This window comes from Scyliorhinus canicula, chromosome 15 (assembly GCF_902713615.1).
Source record: "Scyliorhinus canicula chromosome 15, sScyCan1.1, whole genome shotgun sequence".
In the NCBI taxonomy this organism is placed as follows: domain Eukaryota; kingdom Metazoa; phylum Chordata; class Chondrichthyes; order Carcharhiniformes; family Scyliorhinidae; genus Scyliorhinus; species Scyliorhinus canicula.
This window is the reverse complement of record NC_052160.1, coordinates 84,243,871-84,259,144: the sequence shown is the minus strand read 5'-3', so window position 1 is coordinate 84,259,144 and position 15,274 is coordinate 84,243,871. Positions and strand designations below refer to the sequence as shown.

Below are 15,274 nucleotides of genomic sequence, written 5' to 3'. Positions count from 1 at the left end.
ACCTGCGCCTCCCGGCCACTCCCTGGGAGTGTATCTCTTCCCCCCCCCCCACCCCCCCCCCCCCTCCCCCTCCCCCCAGTCCCTCGCTGGGAGTGTATCCGTTCCCCAAGGTATCCGCCACCCCATCACCCTCGCTGGGAGTGTACCCGTGCCCCCGCACCTTCGCTGGGACTGTACCCGTGCCCCCGCACCCTCGCTGTGACGGTACCCGTGCCTCCCAGCCCCTCGCTGTGAGTGTACCTGCCACCCCATCCACCTAGTTGGGGGTGTACCCGCCATCCCACCCCCCTCACCGCGAGTGGACCTGCCATCCCACCTTCCCCTGGCCACGAGTGGGCCCGCCAGCCCATCCCCCTGAGTCGAGAATGTACCCAGCACCCACTCGCCACCCCATCCCCCTGGGCAGCGATTGTACTCGTCACCCCCCCCCCCCCCCACCCTGGGCCACGAGTGTACCTCCACACCATCTCTTTCTTCTCTCTCCCCCTCCCCCCCCATCTCACTGGAGTGTACCTGCACTCCCTCCACCGTCACTTAGTGTTGTGCGCCTTTTACCATTTACTGCAGCTGAAGAATAAACCAAGCCATGCCAGTACTTCCAGTAACGGCAGAAGATTTTTCAGTTACTGTCGTCGTTAGGACTCAATTTACTAATTGCCGCAAGCAATTACTTTCAAGTTGAATCAGTCTCATTGTTATCAGCGTAGAGTGATCTACGGCACGAGTTAAGTGGAAATGAAGTTATCTGCAGATTAATTTCACATGGGATCTTTACTGGGACTCTCTTCAGTTACCTCCAGTCTCAGCTGCTACAGTGCTCTCCTCTCTGTTCACCCATCTTCCAACCTTCATAAACTAGAGCTCGCCAATGCCTTGATTTTAAAATTACCTTCCTTGTGTTCAATCCCCCTCCCCACCGCCCCATGGCTTTGCCTCTTAATATCTCTGGAACCTCCTTTAGCGATACAGAACTTTAAGAACCTTGTGCTGTCCCAGTTCTGGTTTCCTGTCCATTCCCCACTTTCTTCATCCCATCATCCCAGCAGTGGCTGAGTCAATGTAGGGGTGGGGCAATTGCATTACTGATTCAGGAGAATATCAGAGCTGTACTGAGGGAGGACACCTCAGAAGGCTCATTTAGTGAGGCAATATGGGTAGAGCTCAGGAATAGGAAGGGTGCAATCACAATGTTGGGGATTTACTACAAGTCTCCCAACAGCCAGCGGGATGTCTGAACTGTACGTAGAACAATAAATTTCACACTCCTTCGATTTACATTTCACAGTACCTCGATACACGTGACAATAAATCAAATCAAATCCAATGTAGAGGAGCAGATATGTAGACAGATTTTGGAAAGATGTTGTGGTGGGTTATTTTAACTTCACCTAGATTGGCTAGGACTCACTTAGTGCCAGAAGCTTGGATGGGCAGAATTTGTAAGGAGCATCCAGGAGGGTTTCTTGAAACAGCATGTAAATAGTCCAACTAGGGAAGGGGCCGGACCGGACCGGACCTGATATTAGGGAATGAGCCCGGCCAGGTGATCGAAGTTTCCGTAGGGGAGCATTTCAGAAACAGTGACCACAATTCCATAAGTTTTAAGGTACATGTGGATAAGGATGAGCGTAGTCCTTGGGTGAGGGTGCTAAATTGGGGAAAGGCTAATTACAACAATATTAGGCAGAAACTGAAGAATTTAGATTGGGAGTAGTTGTTTGAGGGGAAATCAATATCCGACATGTGGGAGGCTTTCAAATGTCAGTTGATTAAAATTCAGGACCGGCACGTTCCTGTGTAGATGAAAGATAAGTATGGCAAGTTTCCGGAACCTTGCATAACAAGGGATATTGTGAACCTAGTCAAAAAGAAAAAGGAAACATTCGGGAAGGTACAGAAGGCTGAGAACAGATGAAGCCATTGAAGAATATAAAGAAAGTAGGAAGGAACTTAAGTAAGGGGTCAGGAGGGCTAGAAGGGGTCATGACAAGTCCTTGGCAAACAGGATTAAGGAGAATCCCAAGACATTTTGTATATATACGAAGAGCAAGAGAGTAGCCAGAGAAAGGGTTGGCCCACTCGGGGACCGAGGAGGGAATCTATGCATGGAGCCAGAGGAAATGGGTGAGTGAGTGCAGAAGGAGGCCATTCGGCCCATTGAGTCTGCACTGGCCCTTGGAAAGAGCACCCTACTTAAGCCCACACCTCTTGGGAAGGATGTATAGATAGTGGGGCATGTCGATATCAAAAAGGAGGTGATTTTGGACCTCTTAAAAAGCGTTAAGGTGGATAAGTACCCAGAGCCTGATGGGATCTACCCCAGAGTACTGAGGGAGGCAAGGGAGGAAATTGCTGGGGCCTCAACGGAATTTTTTTTCATCCTGGAGGCGGCACGGTAGCACAGTGGTTAACACTGTCGCTTCACAGCTCCAGAGTCCCAGGTTTGATTCGCGGCTTGGGTAACTCTGGGCGGAGTCTGCACGTTCTTCCTGTGTCTGCGTGGGTTGCCTCCGGGTGCTCCGGTTTCCTCCCACAGTCCAAAGGTGTGCAGGTTAGGTGGATTGGCAATGCTAAATTGCCTTTAGTGTCCAAGAATGTTGGGTGGGGTTGCAGAAATGGGGTGGAATGTGTGGGCTTAGGTGGGGTGCTCTTTCCAAGGACAGGTGTGGACTTGATGGGCTGAATGGCCTCCTTCTGCACCGTAAATTCTATAATTCGCATTGGCTACAGGTGAGGTCCCAGAGGACTGGAGAATAGCCAATGATGTTCCTTTGTTTAAGAAGGGTAACAGGGGTAATCCAGGATATATGCCGGTGAGCCTTACGGAGTAGTAGGGAAATTATTGGAGATGATTCTCGGGGGCTGGATTTACTCAAATTTGGAACCAAATCGACTTATTAGTGATAGGCAACATGGTTTTCTGATGGGGAGGTCATGTATCACTCACTTAGTCGTGTTTTTCAGGAAGTGACTGAGATGATTGAAGAAAGAACAGGTGATCATGTCCGGTAAAGCCTTTGACAAGGTCCCTCATGGGAGACTGGTACAAAAGGTGAAATCGCATGGGATCAGAAGTGAGCTGGCAAGCTGGATACAGAACTGGCTCGGTCATAGAAGACAGGGTAACAGTGGAAGGGTGCTTTTCTGAATGGAGGGCTGTGACTCGTGGTGTTCCGCAGGGATCAGTGCTGGGACCGTTGTTGTTTGCAGTATATTTAAATGATTTGGAGGAAAATGTAGCAGGCCTGATTAGTAAGGGCAACACAAAGATTGGTGGATAGTGACGAGGATTGTCAGAGGATATAGCAGGAGATAGAGCGGTTGGAGACTTGGGTGGAGAAATGGCAGATAGAGTTTAATTCCGACAAATGTGAGGTACTGCATTTTGGAAGGTCTAATACAGGTGGGAATTTTAGAGTAAATGGTAGAACCCTGAGGAGGTTTTGTGAGGCAGAGAGATCAGGGCATACATGTCCACAGATCACTGAAAGCATTGAGTATAAAAATTGGTAAGTCATGATGCAACTGTACAGAACCATAGTTAGGCCACATTTGGAGTATTGTGTACAATTCTGGTTGCCCGCTGCGAGAAGGATGTGGATGTTTTGGAGGGGTACAGAAGAATTTTACCAGGATGTTGCCTGGTCTGGAGGATATTAACTATGAGGTTGGATAAAGTGATTGTTTTCAGTGGAACGACTGAGGTTGAGGGGCGAGCTGATAGAGTTTTACAAAATTGTGTGGCACGGACAGAGTGGATAGTCAGTCGCTTTTTCCAAGGGTGAAAATGTCACCTAGGGGGATATAGGTTTATGGTGCGAGGAAGAAAATTTAGAGGAGATGTGCGAGGCAAGTTTTTTTACACTTGAGGGTGGTGAGTGCCTGGAACGCCCTGCAGGGGGAGGTGGTAGAAGCAGATACAATAGCGATATTTAAGAAGCATCTTGACAAGTACATGAGTAGGATGGGAAAAGAGGGATACGGACCCTGGAAGCACAGGAGATTTTAGTTCAGATAGGCATCGTGATCAGCACAGACTTGGAGGGTCTGTTCCTGTGCTGTATTGTTCTTTGTTCTTTCTTTGTATTCAGCTGTCAATATGCTTGGCCTTAAAACAACTTGACTAAGGAAAGGAATTGAGTTGGGAGTTCCTGCTGCTGATTGCAATCCAATGTGGTAGTGGGGGAGAGAGGGGGGGCTCCAGTGATAGACTTACTGGAAATGTCTCGGGACCTTGATGTGATGAGTTACTTTTGAAATGCAGTGAAGGCCAGTCGTCAAACACAGTTAAGTGGGTGAAGTGCTGGAGGTTTGCCAGCTTGTGTGCGCCCAGCCACCCTGCAAACAACAACCACAGCTGTCTTCAGCTCTGGGCTTGGGTGAAAGCAGAATGTTGGCCAAGACACTGGGAGATGTTGTTTCAAACAACCGTGTACAATCCTAAACATCCACATGAGTCATGGGGCGTTTGGGACCTTGATTTATTTAACACCTAACCTAAAGGATGGGTTCAAGCAGAGCTTGGTTGACTCGGATATTCCGCCTGCCTTTGTATTGCAGTCAGTCAACTTGCCAACACTCCCTGAAGTTCTATTTGGGCTGATGTACTGGAGTAGGATCAAAGGTCATTTCAGTGCTGTGTAATCCATGTAATACTTTGGAAATTTTATTCAACCTAATTTGTGGAAATATTTTTTTATCTGACCCAATTAATGCTTTATATTGGATTTTAGGTTTTTTTTCTTCTATTGTAGCACTCCAGACATAAAACATGGCTTTTTGTATGAACGCAAAGGATTAACATACTGGGAAAATATATGCCGAGCATCAAACAATTCCTACAATCCAGTTACAATTGGAGTGAAGAGACCATGAAATGGTTAGAATTGCTTTGACAAAAGAAAATCAGCTGACTCGGGTGCACTCCTTTATTAGAGAAAAGGGCAGTAATATAACAAGCCCTCGGGGAAAGTTTGAAGTATGTCTCACGCTTTGACGCTTCACACGGCCAGAACAATACTTTTCACTGTATCTCAGTACACATGATAATAAATAAATCAAATAAAAGATAGCATGGTGGAGAATCACACCTTCTCTTCTGATCAGGGATAAGCTGAGGCTGCAGAATCAGCAGGGATGTGGGAACTTCTTCCAGATGTTGGTTTTAATAGTTCCTATTTTCGCGCCCACACCTTTGAGGCAGTTGCTTACCACTCCTTGCCACTCATGAATACAGCTGAGGAATTGATCGGCACTCCTATATCTGTTGCCATTATGATTGTGAGCTGTTATGCAGGTTTCCATGGTGACTGGGCATCCTTTTGCATCAACCACGTTGTGTGCCTTGGACTGTCTGCAGGCAATTTACTTTACCCTTCAGCGAGGAGAAATTTCCACCTCGTAAATAATGTTCTGACTTTTCGCTGTCCAAAGTTGTTTTTAAAAAAAATAAATTTAGTGTACCCAATTCATTTTTTTTCCAATTAAGGGGCAATTTAGTGTGTTCAATCGACCTACCTTTGCACATCTTTGGGTTGTGGGGGCGAAACCCACGCAAACAGGGGGAGAATGTGCAAACTCCACACGGACAGTGACCCAGAGCCGGGATCGAACCTGGGACCTTGGCGCCGTGAGGCAACAGGGCTAACCCACTGCGCCACCATGATGCCCGTCTCCAAAGTTGTTGATCCACTTGACCTTGATTGGATGTGTTCCAATAATTGTACCTATTTGAAGTGACCTAGAAGTATTTGCATTTCAATACAGAGCACAGAAAATGCTGCAATTATGATTTCTTGTCGCAGAAATTTCAAATCTTTATGTCTTTGGCCACTCTCCATGCTTTACAAAGTTTTAACCCAATCACTGCAGAAATGAGCACCGTGAGTGAGACTGCATTTCACCTGGCAAAAGAGGACTTCTGTCCTCGAGAATGAGTTCTCTTCCCATTTTTCAGTTATACTGTATGGACCTCAAACTCCCCTTCCTTAACTTCTCAGCCACTCTCTCCTTTAAAATGCTCCATAAAACCTCAAACACCCGGTGGGCTGCCTTACTTATGTCGCAATTGCACTCCTGTGAAGTGATTTCGGAGGTTTTACTAAGAGCAAGCTGTTGGGCCCTTCTCCAGTAAATTGTGTGCTCTGGGGAGGGCGTAGGATTGTGGTTTATCATTTACTTCCCTGCACGGTGACACAGTGGTTAATAACACTGCTGCATCACAGCGCCAGGGACCAAGGTTCGATTCCAGCCTCAGGTGACTGTGAAGTTTGCATGTTCTCCCCATGTCTGCGTGGTTTTCCTCTGGGTGCTCCGGTTTCTTCCCACAGTCCAAAGATGTGCAGGTGAAGTAGATTGGCCATGCCCAACGGCTATGTGGGGTTACATGGATAGTTGGGGATTGGGACTAGGTAAGGTGCTCTTTCGGAGAGTGGTGCAGACTCGTTGGGATGAATGGCCTCCTTCTACACTGTGGGGACTTTATGAGCAGCATTTTCAGTAGTGTAGTTGTCAGGTAAACATGGCCCACCATTACCCTGTTCAGGTAGGTTGCAATGTAGAGCTGGGATTCTGGTGGGCTGGTACATGGCCACTGTAAATAATGTAATCTCGCCAGCCCACGCATACCCTGGTTTGTGAAGTCCTTGGCCAGCATCCCAGTCAATTGAACAGTCGACAAGGATGTAAAAGAGAAATCAAAGCAGTTGCTTCCTGGTCCTGTTAATGATTGCCCATATTTATGGAAAGGGCCAGCGAGGGGTCATGAGCAATACCAGGAATAAGACTTTATTGTCATGCAAAACGGCTCTGAGAATTGGAGCAGAGAAGCTTATGGAGAGAATTCAGATCTTCAAAGTTAAGAGAAGTTTTACGTATAAATATTTCTTTCTAATTGGTGAACCATTAAATGAGGAAATTATCACTTAAAAGTATGAAAAGAGAGGTTAAAGGATAGAATGTTTTACTTTATGATAGTCAAGACTACACTGCTGGTTGACAGGGAATTGGCTGCATATTTGAATGGGAAGAGCATAGAAGGATCTGGAAAAGAACTACAAAACAATTAGAGTATCTAGCAGAGGCAGAAAGAACTGAATGGCCTCTTAAGTTGGCAAACTAAGTAAATAGTTTTCCAGCACTATTTAAGGAAATGGAGGGACCTCCATCACTTTGAGACTGGCAGATAATCCACTTGAACTGGGGCAGCAGGGTAGCATGGTGGTTAGCATAAATGCTTCACAGCTCCAGGGTCCCAGGTTCGATTCCTGGCTGGGTCACTGTCTGTGTGGAGTCTGCATGTCCTCCCCCTGTGTGCGTGGGTTTCCTCCGGGTGCTCCGGTTTCCTCCCACAGTCCAAAGATGTGCGGGTTAGGTGGATTGGCCATGCTAAATTGCCTGTAGTGTCCTAATAAAAGTAAGGTTAAGGGGGGGGTTGTTGGGTTACGGGTATAGGGTGGATACGTGGGTTTGAGTAGGGTGATCATGGCTCGGCACAACATTGAGGGCCGAAGGGCCTGTTCTGTGCTGTACTGTTCTATGTTCTATTGATTGGCACTGAGACCGAGGGAGGTTCCCCATATAATTAACTCTGTATCCGAAACACACCAGGGGAACTGGGCTAGAACCATCTTGTTGGACACGTTGGGTGGGGGGGGGGGGGGGGGGGGGGGTCGGGGGGAGGTCAGGGGGGTGCGGATATGGTGAGGCTGTGTATCCTGAGAAAATTGAACTGTGGCAGCTCATTACTCACGACACTGCTGCTTTTGCTACTAGCACAGGAAACCCGGTCTGAGCTGACACATTCTGTTCTAACTCTTGCACATTAATTTTACTGATAAATTTACAGTAAGTTTGCTTTACTAAAAATAAAACCTGTACAAGAGCCTTGTAATTATTTAGTGTCTTTCATAGAATCATAGAATTTACAGTGCAGAAGGAGGCCATTCGGCCCCTGGAATCTGCACTAGCCCACACTTCCACCATATCCCCGTGACACTTTTTGGCACCAAGGGCAATTTAGCATGGCCAATCCACCTAACCAGCTCATCTTTGGACTGTGGAAGGAAACCGGAGCACCTGGAAAAAACCCACGCACACACGGAAAACATGCAGACTCCGCGTAGACAGTGACCCAAGCCGGGAATCGAACCTGAGACCCTGGAGTTGTGAAGCAACAGTGCTAACCACTGTGCTGCTGTGCCGCCCAATAGCCTCAGGATGTTTGCAGATGCTTTCCAGCCAATGAAGTACTTTTTGAAGTACACTCTCACTATTGAAGGGAGTGTGGAAGTCAATTTGTGCACAGGAAACTCCTATAAACATCCAGCATGGTAATGACGAGAATTTATTTCCGTGATGCTGACTGAGTAATTCAGAGTAGTATTGTGGAAGCTTTTATATCCTGCTGAACCAGCCTCTGGGGCCTTAGTTTAGAGTCACATCCAAATGATAGCAGCATGGTAGCACTGTGGTTGCTACTGTGCCGAAGGGCAGCACGGTAGCATTGTGGATAGCACAATTGCTTCACAGCTCCAGAGTCCCAGGTTCGATTCCGGCTTGGGTCACTGTCTGTGCGGAGTCTGCACATCTTCCCCGTGTGTGCGTGGGTTTCCTCCGGGTGCTCCGGTTTCCTCCCACAGTCCAAAGATGTGCAGGTTAGGTGGATTGGCCATGATAAATTGCCCTTAGTGTCCAAAATTGCCCTTAGTGTTGGGTGGGGTTACTGGGTTATGGGGATACGGTGGAGGTGTTGACCTCGGTTAGGGTGCTGTTTCCAAGAGCTGGTGCAGATTCGATGGGCCGAGTGGCCTCCTTTTGCACTGTGAATTCTATGATAGTGCAGCACTGCCTCAGTACTGCACTGGAGTGTCAGCATAAATATTTTAGCTCGGGTCTCTGGAGCAGGACTTTCTGAGGCTTTCTGACTTGGAGGTGAGTGCTACCAGCTACTGCATCTGGCAGCATGAACAGGAAATCTGAAAGGGTCGGTAATTCTAACATTTGGGAAGGTTGGAGATTCGGATGTTGGCAGTTGAATTAATTGAATTGAGAGTTGAGAGCTGGTGTCTGTTGATACAGGAACCAAGTGTGAAAATCAAATATTGATTTTGAACTGCATCACTCAAGTGGGATGTTTCCTCTTTTCAGGTAGCCATGGCGATGACCGGGCAGACAACCTCGTACCCCACTATGAGCAACCACACAAAGGAGCGAGTCACCATTACAAAGGTTACACTCGAAAACTTCTATAGCAACCTGATTGCACAACATGAAGAGAGGGAAATGAGGTAAGCGTGGGGGGGGGGGGGGGATATTTGTGTGCTTACTCATGTCTGTCTTGGAGCATGTTTAGCTCAGTTGGCTGCACAGATGGTTCCTGATACAGATCGAGGCCAACAGCGTGGATTCATTTCCTGCACCTGAGGTTATTCATGACCTTGCCTGAGGTGTGGTGATCGTCCGGTTGAAACCACCAGTCAGCTCTCCCCCTCAAAGGGAAAGTAGCCTACATTCATCTGGGACTGTGGTGACTTTACTGACATGTCTGTCTGCAGTGGTGTTGTCAACTCCCTTACCTATCACTAGAAAGTAACTTTTACTTTCTTCCTTCTCAATCCAGTCTTGACTCCTCTCTCCCACCTGGATCTCGCCCCAAAGGGGTGGCTTTGGCTTTGTGTATGGTGTCTGGCACGGAGAGCGATGTGTATTGATGCTTTGGATTTTTAATGGGTTTCCTGAATTAAATTTATATTTTAAATGACACCCCACTATACTTTTCCTGATTTTAATCCACTCCCTCACTGGCACCCAAATTCAAATTCAAAATTGAGATTTCCAGATTAGGTTAGGGCATGTTTTAGAAAGAGGAGTGAGCTTGGTGAGGGGAGATGGAAGAGAAATTGGAACATAAAATGTTGAGAGACAATGGGATATTTTTAATCAGGTGATTGGAACACATGGAATAAACATGTACCTTTAAAAAGGAAATTATTTTAAATTTCAGTGTTAGAGACTAGAAACTAAAATGGAATAAAAGGGTATATGGGGCTGGCGGGTTGATAATGAAAGAATATGAGAAAGCAAGAACATAGGTTAATGAAATTCTAAGGAGAGAATGCCGGAAAGTGTGAACAATATTATTCCATAACTATCATTAGTAACAAAAAACTGTTAAATAGGACGTGGGGCCCAACATAAGATGCAGGAGTAGACCATATGACTTTAGACCCACTCACCCATTGAGAGGAATGAGATGGCACACTATCATGAACGAAAGAGGAAATGCTGGAAAATCTCAGCAAGTCTGGCAGCATCTGTAGGGAGAGAAAAGAGCTAACGTTTTGAGTCCGATGACTCTTAAGCTAACAGAGAAAGTGGGAAGTATTTATACTGTGGAGTGAGTATGAAAGATGAGTCATAGCCACAGAAACCCAGGGAAACTGGGTGCTAATGGCCACAGAAACCAAGGGGAAAGAGTGTTAATGGCAGTCCCCAGAGAGAACAAAAGATGTGAAAGGCAAACTGCAGAGAAACTAACATCAGAGGGTAAACTGACAGATGTAGATGTGGGGGGGACAGGAAGGGGGAAGCAAAGGGGAGAAAGGGTAATGAAAGGTGGATAATATGGAGGGGGGTGAATATATATAAAGAAAGCCAAGAGAGAAAGAAATGGTAAAAAACAGTTAAAATGAAATGGGATGAAAACAAATGGGTCGAGGTGGGGCAGAGCTAATCATCTGAAGTTGTTGAATTCGATGTTGAGACGGGAAGGCTATAGTGTGCCTAACCGGAAGATGAGGTGTTCCTCTGGTTTGCTCCGATATAGAGGAGACCACATTGGGAGTAGCAAATGCACACTATCATGTCCTGTTTCCATATATCTTGCTCTTAGTGTCCAGAAAACTATCTATCGATCTCTGTCTTGAATCTACTCAATGTCTGTGTATCATCTCCTTGGTAGAGATTTCCAAAGATTCACACTGCTTTAGAATAAAGAAACTTCTCCTCATCTTGGCCCTAAATGGCTGACCCCTTATCCTGAGACTTTGACCCTTGGGTTTAGCTTCTCAGCTGAAGGAAACCCCCTTTCTGCATCTAACCTGTCAAACTCAAAGAATTTTATGCGTTTTTATAAGATCACCGTTCCTCTTTCTAAGCTCCAGGGAATGTACTCCATTTTACTCAATCTCTCCTCAAAGATTGCCTCTCCCAACCGGGAATCAGTCTAGTGAGCCTCATTCCACGTTCTCTTAGGCAAGGAGACTAAAACTCAAGATGTGGCTTCACCAAAAGCCTGTTCAATTGCAGAAAGACTTTCTTAATTTTGCACTCCAACCATCTCATTTACCGTCCTAATTGCTTGCTGCATATAAATGCTAACTTTCTGTGATTCAAGGATAAGATCACCCAAATCTCTCTCAATGCCAGAATTTATTTGTATTTTTTGCACCATTTAAAAAAAAAAAAAATCTGCTTTTGCGATTCTCCGAACAAAGTGGATCATTTCATTTACCTTGCATTATACGCAATCTGCTGCCATTTTGCCCAATCATTTGACTGGTCTACATCTCTTTACAGCCTGTTTGTTTCCACCTCACAGCCTAAGGACTTGGTGAGTTGAGTTACTGGAGAATCATCAGAAACTGCTTGGGGATATTTTACAAATATCCATACTTCATATCCACATTTACAAAGGAGATTTCATTTGGCAGACGTTAATCTTGAATTGGTGAAAAGCAAGACAGGAACAGAGTAGGTCGTTTAGCCTCTTGAGACTGGTCCACCATTCAATAAGGTCATGGCTGATCTGCAACTTAATTTCATTTTATTTTCCCTTATATTCCTTCATTCCTATTGCTAACAAAAAAATATCAAACACTGTTAAATTAACTATTGAGAAAGTCTCAATTGCCATCTGCGGAACAGATTTCCAAATTTCCTTTTTTGTGTAGAAGTGTTTCTTAATTTTATTCTTGAAAGGATTGGCTCTATTTTTTTAAGTTATGCCTCCTAGTCACAGACTCCATCCACAACCAACCTTCCTATCTCTTCCCCTTATTATCTTGAAAACTTTAATGGCCCCCATCCCTGACACTTTTCAGTCTAGGGGATACATCTCTTTTGTTTTTGTTTAATCTCTCCTCTTAGATTAACGATCAGGGTCCTGCTACATTTACATTGCACTTTCTCCCAACGGTCAATATATCCGTCTTAAGACAAAAGTAAAATACCACAGGTGTTGGAAATCTTAAACAAAACCACAATGTTGGAAATTCTCAATAGGTCTGACAGCATTGGTGGAAAGAGAAACGGAGTTGACGTTTTAGATGGATGTCCATTCATCTGAAGATGCTGCCAAAGTCATCGTGAGAGAGGAGGCAGTTGAGACATAGGATAGTAACTTCATTGAAGTGTTAATGTACTAGTGACAATAACGATTATTTTTAAAACAATTAATCTGGGACGAAATCAACAGTCATTTAGACAATTGTGAATTATTTAAGGAAAGCCAGCAGGATTTGTTAAAGGCACATTGTGGTTAACTAACTTGAGGTTTTTGATGAGGTAACAGAGTGGTGATAATGGCAATATATTGGGGTGCACAGCGGCGCAGTGGTTAGCACTGCTGCCTCGCGGCACCGAGGACCCGGGTTCGATCCTGGCCCCAGGTCACTGTCCGTGTCGAGTTTGCACATTCTCCACTTGTCTGTGTGGGTCTCACCCCCACAACCCAAAGATGTGCACGGTAGGTGGATTGACCATGCTAAATTGCCCCTTAATTGGGGAAAAAAAAGAATTGGATACTCTAAATTTATTTAAAAATAAAAGAAAGTAATATCAATGCAGTTGATTAGATTAGATTTGTTTATTGTCATGTGTACTGAGGTACAGTGAAAAGTATTTTCTGCATGCAGCTCAAACAGATCATTTAGTACATGAAAAGAAAATACATACTAGGCCAACACAAGGTACACAATGTAAATGCCTAGACACGGGCATCGGGTGAAGATGTGGTGTATATGGACTTCCAAAAGATGTTTGGTAAGTGTCACATAACAGGCTAACCAGAAAATTTGAAGCCCATGGAATAAAAGGGAATGTGGCAACATGGATAGTAAGTTGACTGGGTGACAGAAACAAGGAACAGCGATATTTTGGATTGGGAGAAGGTATGCAGTGGGGTTCCCAGGAGTCAATACTAGGACCACTACTTTTCTTTGACATATATTATTGCAACTGGGTGCACGGGCACAATTTCAAAATCTGCAGATGACACAAAACTATTGTCAACTGTGAGGATGTTGGTGATAAACTTCAAGAAAGACATTGACTGGTGAAATGGTTAGACAACTGGCACATAAAATTGAATAGAATTGTGAAGTGATTCATTTTGATACAATTCTAAAATTAGGGGCATGAATAGGGGGATCTGGGGTTATATCTATGCAAATGTAGGGTGGCACAGTGGTCAGCACTGCTGTCTCATAGCGTCAGCGGCCAGGGTTCAGTTCCGACCTCGGGTGACTGTGTGTGGAATTTGCACGCTCTCCCCGTGTCTGCTTGGTTTCTTCCGCATGCTCCAGTTTCCTCCTACAATCCAAAGATGTGCAGGTTAGATGGATTGCTGCTTAGTGTCCAGAGATGTGTAGGTTAGGTTAATAGGTTATTGGGATAGGGTGAGGGGCGGCATGTGGCGCAGTGGTTAGCAATGGGACTGCGGCACTGTGGACCCGGGTTTGAATCCTGGCCCTGGGTCACTGTCCGTGTGGAGTTTGCACATTCTCCCCATGTCTGCGTGGGTTTAACCCCCACAACCCAAAGATATACAGGTTAGATGGATTGGCGACGCTCAATTGCCCCTTACATGGAAAAAAATAATTGGGTACTCTAAATTTAAAAAAAAGGGGGGATAGGGTGAGCAAGTTGGCTTGGTGGAGTGCTCTGTCGGAGGGTCGGTGCAGACCCGATGGGTTAAATGGTCTTTTTCTGCACTGTCGGGATTCTATGATTCTAAGACAGATTGAGAAAGCGGTTTAAAAAAGCATATGGAATTCTCGGCTTCATAAATAGAGACATAGAGTAGAAAGCAAGGAAGTTATGTTGAACCTGTATGGGAAAATAAATGGTTTTCCCTCAACTGGTGCATTGCGCCCAGTTTTGGTCAGTACACTTCAGGCAAGGTCTGAAGGCATTGGAAAGGATGCAGAAAAGATTCACAAGAATGATGCCAGGAATGAGGGACTTGAATTAAGTGGTAGATTCGAGAAGCTGGGGTCTTGGAGAAGAGAGAGTTTTAAAAAAAATATTTTTATTCTCCATTTTCACATCTTCTTTCAAAATTCCCCCCCCCCCCCCCCCCAAAACAAGCAGTAAACGGTAACAAATACAGACTCAATACCCTTAACATCAACAACGATCCCATCCTCCCATCACCCCAAACAACGGCCTACCTGTCAACATATGCATCAAATAAGACAAACCCTCCCACGGTGGAAAAAAAACAAAGGAGAAAAAGAAAAAGGAGTCCGGAATCGCCCATGGTCACCATTAACCTACAGAGTCCCACCCCCCCCCCGACACTCAATGCTGTCCAGCCTCCGAAAGAGTACCGTAAATGACACCCAAGAGTTGTAAAGCCCCTCCCCCTCCCCAACGCCTCCTCTCCACTTCCTCGTGTAAAATTCCTCCCCCCAACCTCGGTTCCTTCCCCCCCCAACTTTCCTAGATTCATCGGACCCTTTCTGCCAAGCTCCGATGGCCGCAGCCCCTCCCCCCACCTCATCCCCGTTCCCTGGCCGGCTTAAACCGGCCAGCGTGGAGGATCCCACCCGGGTCTCTTTCCCCTTGCCCGGCCCCAGGAAAACGCAGAAGTCCCCTTTAGCACACAAACCCCGCATACACCCACACCCCAAAGAACCCTCATTACGACTGAAAGTCCCATTTCTTCCCTTGTCCAAATATACACAACGTTGGCTCCTGTAGCCCATACACCAGCACGCAGTGAAACAAAAAAGAAAAAATACAGTCATGAGACTACATCGGTATATGACCATTTCTCAATTCTGCCACAGTCCTTCTGCCTTTGCAAACTCCTCCGCTGCTTCCGCCGTCCCAAAATAAAAGTCCTTGAACTTGTAGGTTACCCTCAGCTTCTCTGGATATACAGTGCCGCACTGCGCCTTGCTAATGTACAGTGCCCTCTTCACCTGGTTGAAGGCAGCCTGCCTCCTCGCCAGCTCCACCGTAAAGTCCTGGTATACGCGTATACCAGCTC

The 15,274-nt window shown here is 45.8% G+C and overlaps 1 protein-coding gene across 3 annotated transcripts in view; it reads left to right on the top strand.

Moving 5' to 3' along the window:
* Positions 1-15,274, top strand: part of LOC119978036 (serine/threonine-protein kinase 38) — a 109,219-nt gene that overhangs the window by 67,658 nt on the left and 26,287 nt on the right. For all 3 annotated transcript variants that reach the window (XM_038819366.1, XM_038819365.1, XM_038819367.1), the window contains exon 2: positions 9,148-9,287. In XM_038819366.1, the coding sequence (XP_038675294.1) occupies positions 9,148-9,287 (140 nt within the window). The remainder of the gene's footprint in view (positions 1-9,147; positions 9,288-15,274) is intronic.